The sequence below is a fragment of the Cupressus sempervirens genome, chromosome 7 (assembly GCF_028749045.1).
Source record: "Cupressus sempervirens isolate cs-2001-9-10 chromosome 7, ASM2874904v1, whole genome shotgun sequence".
Lineage (NCBI taxonomy): Eukaryota > Viridiplantae > Streptophyta > Pinopsida > Cupressales > Cupressaceae > Cupressus > Cupressus sempervirens.
Genome location: NC_143124.1, coordinates 758,697,377 through 758,712,290, shown reverse-complemented (window position 1 = coordinate 758,712,290; position 14,914 = coordinate 758,697,377). Strand labels below are relative to the sequence as shown.

Here is a 14,914-nt window from a genome sequence, read left to right as displayed (position 1 = left end):
CATGATCATATAATTGATTGGAACCTATTACAAGTACGAGAACCAAGGGTGGTGGAAATAGAACCACTCAAAATACTCAAGGTGCGTAAGCTACACTTACGAAATCAAGATGTGACTCAATGCAAGGTCCAATGGGATCAATATGTAGAGGATAATGCTAGTTGGGAAGATTATCACAAAATTTTCCAATAATATCCTCATCTTTTCTCCAGGGCTAGAGCCTGAACTTTTACGTTTTAATTCTTTTCATTAATGTAATGGTCTGAATAGATATTAATTTTATGTTTTCTTGTGACATTCATCGAGGACGATGAAAAACTTAAGGGGGAGGGTATGTTACATCCCAAATTTTGACCTAATTTAAATTTATTTATAGCCATTGAATTATATGGATTTGCTTTCATAATCATGTGAAAAGGGTAGTTAAATATATCCATTGTATTCATTATGTTAATTGTTTAATGATGATGGTCATTATCCATTATTTGTCATGTGATGATTAGCAATTGCTTGATTTCGGAATTATGGTTAATAATTAAATTTCTTATCTACATTAAATATTACTATGGATTTATCATGGAACTTGTTATTATTGTGGAAAATGTTGCACAGGTGATTGCACAAGAAGATAAAGGGGAGAAGCATTGCTAAACGGGATCAACGGAATGGAATACTAGTTTAGTCCAATTATCGAGTTGACAGGTATGACCTTTAATTGTTTTGGTAAGGACCTAGCGACTTGAACATCAGGATACAATCGATGGACCCGCATGAGCTATTAAATAAACATTTAAAACATTAATCATTTTAATTAAAAATAATGTGTACCTCAAATGATTTTTGATTGACTTTTCCACCACATCATTATAACATATATTTATGTACGTGCGCATAAATATAGGAATAAAGGTGACACCATAATATTATTTTTATACAAGATTTTATCTAATATGTACATTTAAATACATGTACAAGAAGATAAAATAATCTTCCAAATAAAGCATGTATTTAGATATACTTAATAATAGATATGACCTTGGATAAAATAAATAATATGATGCCATCTCATAAGTACATCTACGTGCAAGTAGATAAATATATTATAATTATCCTTGATTTATGACCTTCAAATCTTTTTCCATATTTATTCAAATTCTTGCTAGAAACCGAAATGCACATTTGGCATATTGGCATTCAAGAAGCCAAGTCCTTTTCTTTTTAAGTTATGGCTTCTTGGAAGCCAAAAGGTTTTTCGAATACTTCTTTATATTATGAAGTCATGAGAGACCATGGGCATGATTATGCATGATATATCTCTGCATTATTCCACCCAATATCCCTTTGCATATTTCCTTGCCCCGTTTTGCCCATTTCATTGAATATTTTTGCTGAAGACATGATTGGTAATCACACTAAGATCTGCGTTGAAGTTATTTCTATGACGGAACTGATTATTTGCGTCCACCCAAGGCTCCAATACTTTTGAACTTACAGGTTATGTGGTTGACTTACCATATCCAATCGATATATATATATATATATATATATATATATATATATATATATATATATATATATATATATATATATATATATATATATAATCAGATACCATTGCATTGTATTTACAGCAGTAAGCTATAGATTCTTGAAATGTCATACAACATCTTTGTTTGATATCATTGGATAAGTTCATCCTTAAGTCAGAACTTCTCATGATAAGTCGAGACCAATTGTTCATGATATGATTTGACATCTTTATTTTACTGCTGAATATCAAAATCAAATGGTATTTATTTTGCAAAGATTATATTTCTCAGGTCACAAAAATGTGATATATTGAAAATATGTAATATTCTTATATCAAGTTGAGGATCAACAGACAAAGCTGATTGCTCTAAGATTCAAACACCTAGGACTCACCCGGTTGTATAGTCCCAGAAGAGGTGAAGAGGTGAGATAGAAGTCTGCAATAACATGGAAATAAAAATCAGACATGACATAACAATTCTAAATTATTTTTAAAAGGAAAATCAATTGATAGCTCATGCATGTTCATACTTGTTCCCTTGTTGTCAAGTTGAGCAGTGGTGATCGGGTCATTGAACCCATCCGAAAACCTTGGCAAAGGTCGTTAAAGGCATGTTTGCCATCTATAATCACTGGATGTCAATAGTGCCAATTATTTAAACATATTTGTCCATAACTGTGCAGACATTCTAAACACCGGAATGCTCAAGTGGCTGGATTAAAAGTGTCCCAAGCCTGATTCTGGGGTAGGGAGGGCCTTTCTATTCAATAGATTGTGGGGGGATGAATATGGTCTGAGGTTGAGAGGTTAAGCCTACATCAATGCTTCTCTTCTTACTAAAAGTTGAGGCTTGCACAACCAATTAAAGACTTGCCAGTTACTTCTCATATGTTCTTCTTTCTATTTCATGTTATGCGTTTACTTTACTTTTATGCAAGGAAAGATAGTAAATCATTATTTCAGTTGATTGTTATTATAGTTATTTCAATTAATCATTATTACAGTTATTTCAGTTGATCATTGTTACAATCATTTCAGTTGAGTGCTATTACAGTTATTTTAGTTAATCATTATTACAATTATTTCAGTTGTACATTATTACAGTTATTTCAGTTTGGTTTTGTTAACTCAGTTAATAGTTAGTAGCTAAAATCAATTAATGTCTCATGAAAAGGAATTCAAGATATTTTGTTTCAATAATTAGTTGTGGAAAACTCTTTCTAGATCACCTTTATTTTGTTATGAAAATCCATTTGTTACGATAAGTCCATCCAATCTTCATGAAAAACGCACTCTAACCATTGTCCATGATTTTCAATAAGAGTGCAAGGGTGTCTTATGAATTAATCATGAGAAACGAAGCCCTTTTTCCATGAGACATAATTCTGATTTTTCGAGGACATGGTCTGAAATCTGGCTTGATTGAACAACTTGGAAATTTTCTCTAATTTTTCTGAAGAAAAAGTGCCCCCTTTGGGAAAATTTCAGACTTAGGTCTGAAAATTAATGCATTCTCAGCCCCTTGGCTGCTTGGAATTGGTCTTGGAACCTTGTTTTCACCCTTCAAATAACCTGCAATCTATTTTGATGTGACTTTTGGACCCATGGTGGGTGGTAATTTCTCCTTTTTTTGTGAAAATAGACCCCTAGAGGAATTATTTAAGACTTGAAGTCTGAAAACACTTTCCTTTCTTGTCAACTCACCCTTTGGTTCTTTCTTTGGAGCCAAGGAAATTTTGAATTTTCTTTCAGCAATCTAATTTCCTTGTTTACCTCTGATATTTTTCCTCCTTGTTGGGTTCACACTTAAGCTCCCTTTCGTTGGGCACTTTATTTATCAGCTCTTTGCTTCTTTCTTTGACCATCTATAATTCTTGGAGCAAGTCCCTTCTTTGCTTTGTGTTAAGTATAGGGTCTAGGGGAAATTCGAAAATCAACCTCCCTCTAGACAAATTGGTCCAACAATTAGCTTTTTCATCGCAAATACCTCTTCGGGAGGGGAAAATCTATTTCAATCTGGATTTTATGCATTTTTATAAGGAAAAAATGATTCTCTATTTTTTGCATTTATGTATGGGAAATCAATTTTTAGAAGGATCTTAAATCCTTTATGCATAAAATGCACCTTAATATAGTATTTTGGACTATTTGACTAGCCAAAATATTAATGCACATTTTTTTTCCTAAACCCATTGTGACTTGTCCCAATGGAACCTTAAACTCAACATTACAATCTTTATTCGCAACCCGACAACCTGATCTTTTGACCACTCCTTAACCTTTTGAGACTAAACTGTCACCTCAACTGTCAAAACCTAACAACTATGAGCAAAAAGAGGGGGTTCCCATTTGCAATGGGGTGATGGTGCAAAAACCTCACAGAAGGTAGTAGTATGAGTATTGATGATGAATTGTGGGGTGGTCAAACTCATAGTGTTGAAGCTAGTAATAGGTAGCAACAACCTGATTTGTTTGAGTTCCTTTCAACAATCATGAGCAAATATGCAAAGGGCCCTTTCAAAAGTAAAAAGCCTCTTTGCCAATACGTTGCACTAGGGATCAAAAGAAAAAAAATAGAAGGCCCTAGGATGTGCGATTGTCATGTTTCTAACAATGACTTTACAAAAATCTATACAAGGGTAAAGTCTCACATTTTGGGTATTGTATGTCGTGGGTTATAACTTGTTGACATTTAATTGAAAAGGAGAGAATAGAGTGTCATAGATTGCACAAGGAGGCTGAAATGGGAATCAAAATTTGACAATGCATCACCTAGTTTATGAAGTGCACAATCATCTAGGCCTATGCCATCCACTATTGGTACTAGTCCTACTGAGACAAGAGAAAGAGGAAGGTGAGTGGTGGTGACAAGGGAGGAACAACTAACGTATGTTTGATGCACAAGCACAGGAGGTTACAGAGTTATCCATTGCTAAATTATTTTTTGCTAATGCTATCTTGTTTCATGTGGCTCGTTTCTATTATTTCAAACAAATGATGAATAATATAGCCCATAGTTCCCAAACTCGGACTCGGCAAGGCTGACTCGGCTCATGACTTGGCAAAATGAAAAAACCTTTAAAATTTAGATATTTGTAACAATTTAAAACTTGTTTCATGCACCCTTTATTGAATAAGACATAAAGAGACTATAACATCATCAAATAGAAGCTAATTTTTCATCACATACATAAACAAGGAACATAAATGATAAATCCATAATATACGTAAAAATGGAAATTGCAATTAGGTCTATCAAGAATATGGAATTGAAACTAGAGGGATTTTTGATAAAATGAGTTAAAAACTTAAAACCTTTAAATAATCCTTGTTCTAGTTTCAATTTGGCCTTAGAAAGCCAAGATAGGTTATGGGGGGTTAGAGTGTTGAAGGCATGTTGAATCTTGGAATTTGGCTGAGTCTGGAATTTTTTTAAAACCCCAAAATCTAGATTTTGCAATTTAGCTCCTTTGAAGCTGAAACCTCTCTCAAATATCCTAACAATATTTATACAAATATAACTTAAAAGATAAGAAAGGAAATATTCTTATACTTAAATGTTAGATTTGTATAAATCATGTCCCATGAGCCAAGCCTTTGATTGTAGAGTAATCTTCCAAGCATATGCTCAAGCTTGGCCAAGTTACGCATGCTTAGACTTGGCGAGTTAGGCAAGTTATGTTAACTTGCCAAGTTGGGCAAATCATTGCCTAAAACTCTACAAGTCGAGTTGGTGAGTTGGTGTAACCCAACTAGGTTGACCCAGCTTGCCAACTCACCAAACTTGCCTAACTCACAGCGAGTTGGGGACTTTAATATAGACTCTATGGGTCTCTATGGGTCTTTCATTCACACCCGTTGGTGATCAGTAAGCTATGAACTACCCTCCTAAACAAAGAGTACTCCAAGCTTAATGTGTTATTGGAGGATATGAGATGGACTTGGACTAGGATAGGCTGCTCTGTTGTCATGGATGGGTGGACTGACGTTAGACATTGGCCACTCATCAATATCATTGCCATATCTCAAGTTGGTTCTTCTTGTTTGAAAGCCATAGATTGTTCAATGAAGCATAAGGATGCAAAGTCAATTCTACATTTTGCGATATGCCATAGAGGAGATTAATCTCGCTAATATTCTACAACTGATCACAAATTCAACACTTGTGTGCAAAACAGTTGGTTTGATGGTGGAGAGTGCTTACAAGCACATTTTTTTGGACCCCTTGTGTTCATGCATTAAAAAATGCGTTAAGGACATTGGTAAAGGTAGATTGGGCAAATCAAGTGGTTTCAAAAGCTAGAAAGGTTCAAATGTTCATTTGCAACCACCACACTTCACTTGCTCTTTTTAGTTTTTTCTCAAAGGCCCTCAAACCAGTTGAGACTAGGTATGCCAATTTGAATCACTTCATTTTAAAATTATATAAATTATTGTTACATGTATTTTGATTTTCCAATTATTTAAAACATATATATGTGTGTGTGTGTGTGTGTGTGTGTGTGTATACACGTGTATATACATATATGTATATGTATATATATGTATATATGTGTGTGTGTATATGTATATGTATATGTATATGTATATATGCATATATATGTATATATGCATATACGTATGTGTGTATATATGTATATATATGTATATACATATGTTTGTATATATATGTATATACTATTATACATATAGACATATATGTATATGTACATATATACATCTATAATATATATATTATATGTATATATATATATATATATATATATATATATATATATATATATATAACATATAATATATATATATATATGTGTGTGTGTGTGTGTGTGTATTCCACTTACTACATCTTGAACGAGAGAATGCTTGAGGTGCATGAACCTCTACAGCTGATTGTGATGAATCCAAAGTGGACCCGATGGTCTAATTCCGTCTCTCTTGAAGCAAGATTGGTCAAACTAAAGATCCTTGACAATAGTTGGTAGACTACAATGAGGAATGTTGTTATTTTATTTAAAACTTAAAATATAATGTGTCTTTAAATTGCTGATTTTTATATTGAATTAAAATTTCTAATTCTGATTATAAATTTCTAATTCTTTCAAACCATTTGTTTGTATTTTGTAAATATCTTTACTTTGTTGTCTCACCCATCGTAAATGTCATCAGATATGCCAATACAAACTCTTCTAATGTTGGACAGAGCCAGAGACATGAGGCATTTGTTAGTATGTTGGGGAAGATAAAGAACACAATGCAGCCAAGGATCCTACTTCAGGGTTGTAGGAGCAGCATATTAGGCCCATTGTAACACGGGTGGAACACAATGAATACACTGCTTCATATGGAAGCCTATGCTCTGAAGTCCAAAAGGTATGTAGAAATGAATGGAAGGGTGCCTCTACGTGATGATCCAGGGGCATTAGATGGGTTCTCACAAGCCACTGATAAGATGTTTTTTAAAGCAGCAGGCTCCATACTTTGTACACAGTTCTTTGGCTTCAGAAATCTTTGTAGCCCAATATTTAGGCGAGGTTGGATAGGATCATATTAGAACAGAAAGATCCTATTGGGTGGTGGACATGGCTTGGGAGGGATACACCACAGTTGAAGGTGCTTGCTTCTCTCCTTTGACAAATTGTTAATTCTACTATTGCATATAGAAATTAATCTACATATGCATTTAGTCCACACTCCCTCAAGAGAAATAGACTTTATCTCTAAATGAGCAAAGAAGCTAGTGGTTGTACATATTTCTCTTCAACTTAAGGATCGTCAGACTCTAGAGTATAGGCGAACTCCATCTTTGAAGTGGTATATTGAGCCTGAAAATGTGACCTAGGTTGATGAGGAGACACTAGCAGGATTGGTTGGGGTTCAATAAGATGAGGATGCACTTGCAGTGGAGAATGATAGTGACAATGACGCGGATGACTCTGATTTTGATGCAATGTTGGCAGAAGCAGAATAGGAGCAGCAGTGCGTTTTTTTTTGTATTTTGATTTTTAAATTGAACATGAAACTATATAGAAACACTTTAGCTTTATGCAATTTGTATGTTAAATTTTTTTTTTTTGTGATCACATACATATATGATATTGACCATGAATTCAAATTATGAATGCATATGGAATATTGAAACAATGAAACGTTCTAAACTTGTATGTTAAGGTTCTATGATGTTTAAAAAGCATGTTTTATCCATATTGTCATATGATATTTTAAAATTTCCCTACATTTTATATAGTTGTCCTCTTGTTGTCCCCAAACTTGGCAAAAAAAGTTGCCCGGAAATCTGTCTACTGTCTCTATCCTGGAAACTTGGGGTAACACTGCTTCAATCAATTTGCTGAAGTATTTGAGTGACTGACTACACGACTGAGACTGCTGCTTTCCAAATATTGTATCCACTGACTATACTAAAACTAATAAATGCTGACAATTGCCTCAGTCAGTGCCTGAAACTGACTAAAAATATTAAATATTGGAGAAAACCAAAAAAACTCCAGAGAAGGATGTTAAGCACATCATAACCTCCAAAGCTCAAATAAACACCGGCACAACCAACCCACTGGACAATTTGTCACCAAGAGTTCCCTAACCCTAACTCATTAGCCTATGAGAACCCACTGAATGGATTAAAAGTCCACTGTATTGAAGTGCTTAGGGAAGGAGCATTGCAATCTCCACCAGATATGGCAACAATGATTTCTGTGACATAAGGGAATTTGGCAGCATGAACAAAGAGCACAATCTCAAGAGCACACCAAATCCCATTTTGTATACACCAGAGGCTACATCATGGTCCTAGACAACTATGGTTCAAACTGCAGAGCTTATATCTTCATATTCAATACTGCCAATTACATATTATGTCGCTGATATTGTCCTCAGTGGGACAGAGGCCCACATATGGTTCAAGTAATAGGTTACACTGATGTTTTATAATGCCACTCATCCATAACTAACAAAAGATGAAAACTTGCCCAAGGAAGACTTATCCGTTCTCTCTATTAGAATGTTTTTTACCTTCTACACCATTGTATGATTATATGCAGTTGCACAAATGTATGTAGTTTGAAAGATAGAGGAAGATAGATATCCATTCATCTCAAAAGAGAAATTCCTTATTGAATATATCACTTCTGCATCATAATGCATACAAGTTTTTGCAATTTTGAGTGCAATTCCCTGGGTCTCCAAGGATCCAGAACATAAAAAGACAGTAAACATATGGATCCAAGTGTTTTTGAGCAATAACTCTAAAAAAGCATACCATTCAATGCATTGAATTGTTTTAAATGCAGGCATGATATTAATATAGAAATCTGAATAAATTTGACAATATCATGCAGTCATAGCATCAATGGGCATTTCCGTAAAAGATCTAATCAATAGATAAGCATCTGGTGGTGAACACTAAAAGAGAAGTTAACTGATTTGTCAATAAGTCATCCCTTCACATTTCATGCCCTCCCATGATAAATCAGTACTCTAAACATGTTTAACAAGTATTTTCTATGACAAGGGAAAAGGATGAGAAATGAAAAACCAGTGCAACACCATGAACTTATTAGAATTTCATCTGCAAGATACTGAACTTTCAATCAAGAAAAACTTTGATGAAAATGGAAAACAATAATGTTTGTAGAGCAACCTACCATACTTGGGAATGCCAGGGGAAAAAAGAAATCATTGATATGCCCAATCCAAAACAAATACAGAAAATCAAAATGTAATAAAGATATTACCGGTGAGGATAATATGAGAATATAGACTGGATGCACAATAGAGTCCTCCATGCCAACCTTGGCAGGTAGCCTACTCACATCAAGATGTTATATATATCATCTTCTAGGCTTCCTTAAATAGATGTATAACTGATGCTTTTACAATAGCCCCTTGAACAAATATTTCCATAAAAACTCAACTTTTGGTATTGAGTTGGCACCCTAGCTGTCAAACATGATATAAATTGCGAAAATGATATCTATCATTGTTCAGAGCCCATTACATCATCAGTAACATCAATTTGCCAGTTTAGTCTAAAACTTGAAAGTTGAAATACATTTATTTTATATCTCCTAAATTTACTAGCTTGACAATGGAACCTAAAGTATTATACAGTTTAACATGGAGGTATTTAGAGAAAGAAGTATCTCTACTCAATTACTTAGGGTGATGAAGATTCAGTGAAATGTAGAACTCTCTGTTAATTTTGATTGCAAAGACTTGCATATGGAAGCAATATATAATCTTGACGGTGTTTCCTGCAACCTCAATTTAGTAGAAATGGAGAACAGTCACAAATATTTTGAATGGTCCAAAGTCAAAACAACTTAACTAACAGTAACACATATAACTGAACAATGGCAGACACACATCAGTGATGTGCCAAAGCTTTGCTTCTACCCATGGAACCAGAGGTCCCCTCAAATAATTTGTTAATATAGATCTCCAAATCTTCTGGAGTGTACTTCATATACTTTTCTGAATGTTTGCCATTTTCCAAGAACTGTCGGAATCTACCTAAAAAAGAGCGATAAGCTGGAATTACCATCTCAGCAATGGAGATACGTAACTCAGTTTTAAGTTGACCATCTGTAACAGTCCAAGAAGACTGTACTTTATGAATTTGTTCAAATAAGTCATTGAAAGTTTTGAACCTTTCTTTCAGCACTGCCCTGGAAATACTGCTATAAAAATTTCTGCTGACATATATTCCCTCGTCTTTTAAACAAGAGAGGACTTTACCCCATGCAGTTCTTTGGTAATTTTTGTGATATTGTCGAACTTTGGTTGCATGCTTCCGCACCCAATCATCACCAACTAAACAACCAATTTCTGAATCTTTTACTTTTTGCACAATGTACCGACCATTGTTCATCAAAAACAAGCAACTCAGAGAAGGATCCTTGTACAATTTAGACTTTGCATCTAGATTGTCTTCTAGAAGTTCAATAATCCAAATGATTTGGATGGGCCATGGTGATAACTCATCCCTGCTGTTCTTACAATCATCAGGGGAAAGTCTGGCAGAACGATCGGACATTCTAGGATCTTCAACCCTGCCATCTCCCAGAATCTGCTCAAGAGTCTCTTTATAATCACAGGTAAACCTCATGTAATTCATTACATAACGTGTAAGAGGATGCAAGGCACCTCCAGGTACAGGAATTTTTGCAGAATCTCGTTGGATAGCATTCTCAAATTCCACAAACATTCCCCATGCTGCTTCTGATAATTGCAACCAAACTGCAGATGCTTCTGATCTTATCTCAGAACAAGCCTCACCAGAAAAAAGAGCAATTATTTCAGGAAGAAGGTCACGCAAAGTCTCATACATGTCCAACATTTTAAAAAGTTTCTCGGGAGACCTGCAACTGACTGCAACAGCTTCTGCAAAGTTCAGAAGCTCAAGAAGCACTCCTCTGGAAAGCTCTATAAAGCAAGAATCCGAAACAGAAGGTAGACCAGCAAAAACTCGCTCACAAAGTTTAGACTCACTCCTAAAAAATACATGTACAGCTACTTTCATAACCTGTATCCATCTTGAGATATTGACCTCAAGATCTTCCCATTGTATCTTGTCTACTTCTCCTATAATGTGCTTATCAAAACCCAGTCTAAAAATACTCTCTTCAAGAAATGCCCTTCTTATGTTGCCATAAACTTGACAGCATTCTGCCACATACCCTGCATCCACCATATGCTTAGCAATATCATTAAGATCAAGAACAGCCTGTAAAGGCAGCATATCGATAGTGAAATTCAAATCAGTTACTGGCTGAGCAGTAGGCACATCTTCATCTCCTTCATCCTCAGCAGATGTGTGAGAAGCATTATCATCATTGATTGAGGTACTCAAACAAGGCTGAGAAATGGGATCAAAAAGCCAGTCAGGATCCACTGACTCGCTATACTTCTCTAAAAGCACCCTAAACTCTTCCTCCAAACGAGCCATGGCCTGCTGAAGGATGTTTTGTGCCCGATCCAATGAGACAAAATCCTTCTCATCATCTGGGACCATACTCAGAGATTTTATAATCCTCTGCACACGATCTACTGCCTCCAGATACAAAAAGGATTCTCCTCCTTCACCTCCCCAAATCATCATTTGCGCTTCGTCAGACTTGGCGTTGGGTCTGTCCCATCTCATTATCCTGTCTTCCAACAAATTCAATACTTCTTGCAGGCCTTCGGAGGTGCAAGCCTCTGCATTTCTCCTTGAGAAATTCTCACCCATGCTTGAGAAACGATGATCAAACTTGGAGAAAATATGAATCATGTCTTCAGTCATGCTATCTGTAGTGCAGAGTGTCTTGACAATGTGATGAGCGGTGGCTATCACTTTCTCTTCCCCATCATCGGAAGCCATTTTTCCTACACACTATACCCAATACTTGAATTTTCTATTCACTAATGTTTATAGATATACACTACAATCACCATGCTAGTTTCCTTCTCAAGTTTAAACACCGCATAACCCATTATGGTTTCCATTCTGCTAATGCTTGCACACAGAATAACCTATGTCGGTTTCCCTATCTGCTAATGTCTATAGACACCATACAAGATTCTGGTTACCTTCTGCTAATGCGGACACACTACATACCTCATTTCGGTTACCCTTATACTAATGCTTACACGCTGCATATCCCACACAGGGTGTAACAGTTTCAATGATCCTATAGACTTCAATAATCAATACATACAGGCAAACACACCCAATTATTGAAGAAAATGTTCTCAGCAAAATGTTTCACTAAGAGTATTAACACGCCCGTTTTCAGTACATGGGCTTTCTATAGTAATCCATATCCAGAACTGAGCTAGAATTCAGCAATCATAGACAGGCAGCACAACGGGTCAAACCTAAGCAGATTTGAGAGAAAAAACCATAAAATGAAGACAAATCCTACTTGAACTTCAACCCAAACCAGAGAATCCATAAATAGATTAAATACCAAACAACGTGTACCTTTGAACATTTACAATTCTATCTGCATTATATGTATGCTCAGCTGTAAATCGTTTCCCCTTTCAAAGTTGTCAGTCCGAAATCTAAGGCCGAAGTTTCCTTGCAGCCGCATCAACAACTGAACATTGACAGCAAAATTATTTAAAAATGAGGTGACACGGCATGAAATGTGAAGTAACGGAAACCAAACATTGCGAGAGAAACGGAGGAAGAAGACGGCGTTCATATAAGTGAGTATACTTCAATGTCCAATCCTGATTAGAATAAAAAATTCGAAAATTGACTGAATGTATCTTTCAAGGCGTCTGATGTGAAAGATGGGAGTAAAACGAAGATGGTGTCTTAAAAGTACCAACGCAGTTGAAATTTTGGATCAGGCGGTGCAATCCTATAATTATTGGATTCTTGGTGAGGGGATATATACATTATAGGGGATGGAAGCTTATGATCAGTGAATTCTTGGTGAGGGGATAGCCTATATACATTATGCATGATATTGTTATCTTAAATATTACTTGAATGTAAATGTTTGTTTGGTGATAACGTAGTGTAGTTGAATATCTAAAAAGTTTTGTCTTGTAATATACTTAATTTTGATTTTTAATATCGAGAGGCTTTCTACAATGATTGAAGGGAGCTCAAGTTTGACAATCTTTTATATGTTAAAAATTTAATATTTATTATAAACATAATATACTTTTACAAATAATTTAATAAATACTAATATGATTTTTAGGTGTAGTAAATTAAATTTTAAGTATTTTATAATTGATATCTCTCAACATTTCTTTAGATAGATTTATGTAAGGTATCTAGACTAGTAATATAAAAATTTAGTTTAATATATTATATGTCAATTGTTAGCATATCATTTTTTTTAAATAAGAAAAGATTATTTGTGATAGTGTAAGATGTGTTAAATGTATGTAATGTATTAATATGATTGTCATTTTTGAAAATGTATCTACTTCAACATATACACAAACATTGTCATATCTAGTGGTAGGAAGACCAGACATAAAATCCATAGAAATTGAATACCAAAGTTTTTTTGGAATAGGAAGTGGTAAATATAAATCAAGCTTATGATTTGCAAGCTTTGTTATGGCACATGTTGTATAAGCTTGAATGTATGCTATCACAACATTTTTCATTTTTGGCTAGTAAACATACCTTTCAAGTATAACAGTAGTCTTATCTATTCCAAAATTACCTACAACCTTACTCTAGTGAGCTTCCCATATCAATTTCTTATGTTCAGCCTCAGGCACACAGATTTTGCAAAGGTGACAAAGCATTCCATCTTAAAAATAATAATCATTCGTGTGTTTTCCTTCAACAAGCTAAGTATATGCATTAGAAAATTCATTATCTTATCCATACAAGTGAGCCCAAGTTTCTATTTAATGGCCACATGATTCTAACACCATGTGTATTCCTATAATTGGAGGCATGCTCAAACAATCTGCTACACTATTAGTGCTTCCTTTCTTATGGTGAATGTTGAGATGAAATTGTTCAAGATAAGTTGACCATCTTTGGTGCCTATCATTCTACAGTTTGCCTTGTGTTGGAAAAAATTGAAGAGTTTTGTGATATGTGTGGTGATAGTTTCCTTTCCCAACATATAGTGCTTCCATTGCTTGCAAGCTTGAAAAATAGCATATAATTATTTATCATAGGTGGGATACCTACACACTATATCAGAAAAAAGTATCACTATGGTAGGAAACCAGATACATCTGTTGCGTGAGGACTGCTCTTGGGGCATATTCTGATGCATCAATTTATATTCTAAAACATTATGGTAAATTAGGAAAAGATAACACTCATGCATAACATAACCTTTGTTTTAACTCCTTGATGCTTTTTGTTGAACACCTATCCACTTGATTTTTTCTTGCACTCCCCTTTGTAGTGGTTGATTTAAAGGCTAAGATAAATGTGAGAACCCGAACACAAATTTGTGATAAAATTTTACCAACCCCAAGAAGCTACATAACTTTGTGAGATTCCTTGGAGTAAAGCAGTCTTTAATTACTTGTATCATTTCAGGATCAACATAAACATTCTCGTTGTCAATAACATAATCCAAGTATTTAATACCCTAAATGCCAAAATAGCATTTTCCTTGTTTACATGGATTCCATGGCCTTGCAAGGAATAAAATACATGTTGCAGATGTTCTTCCCAAGTTTTGTTGAAAATGAGAATGTCATCTAGATAGACAACTATAAAAGAATCGGTAAATTCCTAAGTGCATCTTTCATCATCCTCATAAATGCAGCTAAAGCATTTGTGAGGCCAAAAGGTAGCACCAACCATTTGAATAGTCCCTCCTTAGATTTAAAAGAAGTATTTCATACATTTGTTGGATCAATTGGTACTTGATGGTGTCCATATTT

At 34.8% G+C, this 14,914-nt stretch overlaps 1 protein-coding gene across 2 annotated transcripts in view; it reads right to left on the bottom strand.

Moving 5' to 3' along the window:
- The window catches only part of LOC149549494 (exocyst complex component EXO70B1-like), a 40,899-nt gene extending 27,964 nt beyond the window's left edge, over positions 1-12,935 (bottom strand). Inside the window, exons 1-2 of one of the 2 annotated variants that reach the window (XM_089792868.1) lie at positions 12,510-12,868; positions 9,781-11,918 (exon numbers count right to left, since the gene is read on the bottom strand). In XM_089792868.1, coding sequence (XP_089648994.1) covers positions 9,912-11,906 — 1,995 coding nt within the window. In that variant the 5' untranslated portion in view covers positions 11,907-11,918; positions 12,510-12,868 and the 3' untranslated portion in view covers positions 9,781-9,911. Of the gene's footprint in view, positions 1-9,780; positions 11,919-12,509 lie in introns of those variants that run through there. The other variant, XR_016354099.1, reaches the window with a different exon arrangement.
- Between the last annotated feature and the right edge of the window lie 1,979 nt (positions 12,936-14,914).